Source organism: Eimeria mitis, genomic scaffold (genome assembly GCF_000499745.2).
Source record: "Eimeria mitis Houghton genomic scaffold, Emh_scaff6685, whole genome shotgun sequence".
Lineage (NCBI taxonomy): Eukaryota > Apicomplexa > Conoidasida > Eucoccidiorida > Eimeriidae > Eimeria > Eimeria mitis.
Window position 1 is genome coordinate 1 of NW_024015811.1, and position 2,721 is coordinate 2,721.

Here is a 2,721-nt window from a genome sequence, read left to right on the forward strand (position 1 = left end):
GGTGTCGGAGGCACTACGAATGACCACCCCTGCCTGTTCAGCACCTGCAGCGTGTGCACCAGCTCATTCTTCATAGATATGCATTGTGTTGCGCAGGCAATGGAGAAATATCTTCGCTGCAGCAAGATGGCGGCAGCAGCAGCGGAGACAGCGCAGGCGTCACTAACTATGTTGCCAACGACAAAGACGGAACTGGCACTCCAGTTGGTCTTTTATACATCCGCTCTTATTGCCTTTTCCTGATCGTTTTGCACATTGCTGACCCTGCTGAAGTCTTGCCCGCCGGTGCTGTGGTTTCTGCTGTGATAAGTATTACAACTGCTTCTTCCGTTTGCGCCAGGTGCATCCGGCTCTGCGTGGAGGCTCGTCAGGCGGAGGAGGCCTACGTGGCCTCTGTGCAGGTCTGTATCTTGTACCTTCTCGGGCTTGCTTCCCGTCATTATATGTTTGCGTCTATTTCTTTGACTAATTTTGGGCATCCTGATATATCTCCCTTTTGCGTATTTTTCTTACATCAACTTCCTTCTCTTAGCTGCTCCCCTTAGATGCTTAGGCAACCGTGTACGTATGTGCCTTACTTGCATTTGTTCTTGGTGCCCCTTACGGTATCATGTACCTCGTGTATCCAGGCATTCCTATAAAACTTTTGGCTGCGTGGGTCCCGCTCTATCTGAGCTACTGCAACTTGCGCTGGTTGCGTTTTCCTCTCTGTGGTCCACGTTTCCGTTTTCCTCATCTTCTAGCTGCTGCTTTCTTTGCTGGCAATGCTCCTGCAGGCCTTGCAGCAACGTAGCAAGATGACACGAGAGAGGGTGCAGAGTATTCTTTCTTGCCTGGAAGAGATGGACGTGAAGCGTATGCAGTGCCTCCGGGACGCCTTGACAAGGGCGGGGGTCTTTGTAGCAGCAAATCTCAGGCACATGCAATACGATTTAGACCGCTCCATTCAAGTGGGCTACTGCTGGGGTTAAAGCTGCTGGCGCTGCGGCTCGAGGTGCACTGCAGACTGTTGCAATGTTGGCGTCCGCTGTTCCGCGATGAGCTTTTGCCCTTACGGCTGCTTCCGGGTCTGTTGTTGTTGTGAGGGCATCTTGCTGGACGAATGGATGCGGGCTGCTTTTGATGCTGCAGAGTGTTGAGGGANTGTTGTTGTGAGGGCATCTTGCTGGACGAATGGATGCGGGCTGCTTTTGATGCTGCAGAGTGTTGAGGGAGTCGACCCCGAGAGAGATTTGCAAGATTTCGTCGATGACCGGAGGCTTCAGACGCCACCGCGGCTTTCTCTACCAACAGTTGTCAGCTGTTACATCCTCTGTCGGTGCTGCAGCTTCTCAGTCTCTCGCTTCACTTTTCTCGCTCTGTCACCTCAGGTCGTGCGCTGTTCGTGGCCATCTCGTTGCTGCATTTGTTACCGTTGTTTATATTTCTCGTGCAGGAGAAATGGACTGTCTTAGAGGCAGTATACGGAGACAGCCTGCAACCTGCTGTCTGCAACGCCAATGCCAACACTACCGCGACTCCTCTCTCCTCTGCAACTAACGTAGCGCGGCAGCTGCTGCAGAAGTCCGCTCTCCAACGAGTAATGCAGTCTGCTGCGGTGAGTGGCAGCCACCTGAAATCGGGAGGTTGCTGGTGCCATTGCTGACCCGTGCTCTGCGTCTTGTTTCTTGCAACATCAGTTGGATTTGTACACATCGGCAGCTGTTGCTGCAGTGCTCTGGTTGACCCAATCTGCCATCCTGAGTAGATGAGTCCCCACCGATGTCTCCTCTTGAGCTGAGCCGTACATACACTATTGTGTTTTTGCGGTTGTTCATTGCTCCGCAGAGCCTTGCCGCATACTCCATTGGAGTTTCGGATACTGCAGCCTCCGAAGAGGCAGAAAGACAAACGAGGGGGCCGACTGCTCCCGTCCCGGGGCTTCCGAGCCCGCCGGACGCGGCTGTTGTACAGAGACTCCAAGATGAGTATTCTGAGTGCGCTTACGTCGGTGTCCCTGCTGTGCTAGGTCGTATGATCACCAGTGCTTTCTCTGCTCCNATTCTGAGTGCGCTTACGTCGGTGTCCCTGCTGTGCTAGGTCGTATGATCACCAGTGCTTTCTCTGCTCCTTTTGTTGCTGTATTTTCCGGCCAGTTGCTCACCATGTTGCTTCGTGCGTTATAGGTTCATAAATGCGCTCTGGACCCCTCTCATATCAACACCCAGCAAGGACTCAGTGTTACCTGGAGAGGCGTGCTCTTTGCTGCTGCGCAAGATGCCTGTATTACAAGAGGAGATGACTTCTTCATTACATAGAGGCACTTTCCTGTCAGCTCTGGTGTCGATAAAAAGGAAAAGAGCTCGGGAAATGCCAGACAGACAAGCGTTGTTGCCTTCCATGTAGGCAGCTCCAGCACTGCTGTAGCGTCTATTTTGGGCGTTGTGACTTACCCCGGTAGTGCCCTATTTAAATGCAGCATTTACCTATCTATGCCGTTCAGTGCCGCTACTAGTGTGACTGCTGCTGCGTCTCCCGGGTGCTGCGGCTAGCACTTGCAGGTTTCAGCGTGTCTTGATGATGCTTTTATCGTTGTTTCTGTATATGGGGGGTACTGGGCGCCAATCATGAGGGCAGAGTTCTGGATACCATTGAGACGGCTGAAATTTGTCCGTTTCAGGCTTCAACTGCGGCTGCTGGGAGTCTGCTGCGATTGGCTGTTGACAGCGGCAGATACGCAGC

At 52.9% G+C, this 2,721-nt stretch overlaps 1 protein-coding gene across 1 annotated transcript; it reads left to right on the plus strand.

Moving 5' to 3' along the window:
- Positions 1-99: 99 nt before the first annotated feature.
- On the plus strand, positions 100-2,385 carry EMH_0088620 (uncharacterized protein; the record flags this gene model as incomplete). The annotated part of the gene is made up of 7 exons (XM_038022948.1): positions 100-203; positions 341-401; positions 777-950; positions 1,203-1,295; positions 1,436-1,597; positions 1,828-1,976; positions 2,166-2,385. 7 exons carry the CDS (start codon positions 100-102, stop codon positions 2,383-2,385), a joined length of 963 nt encoding a protein of 320 aa, XP_037878802.1.
- Between the last annotated feature and the right edge of the window lie 336 nt (positions 2,386-2,721).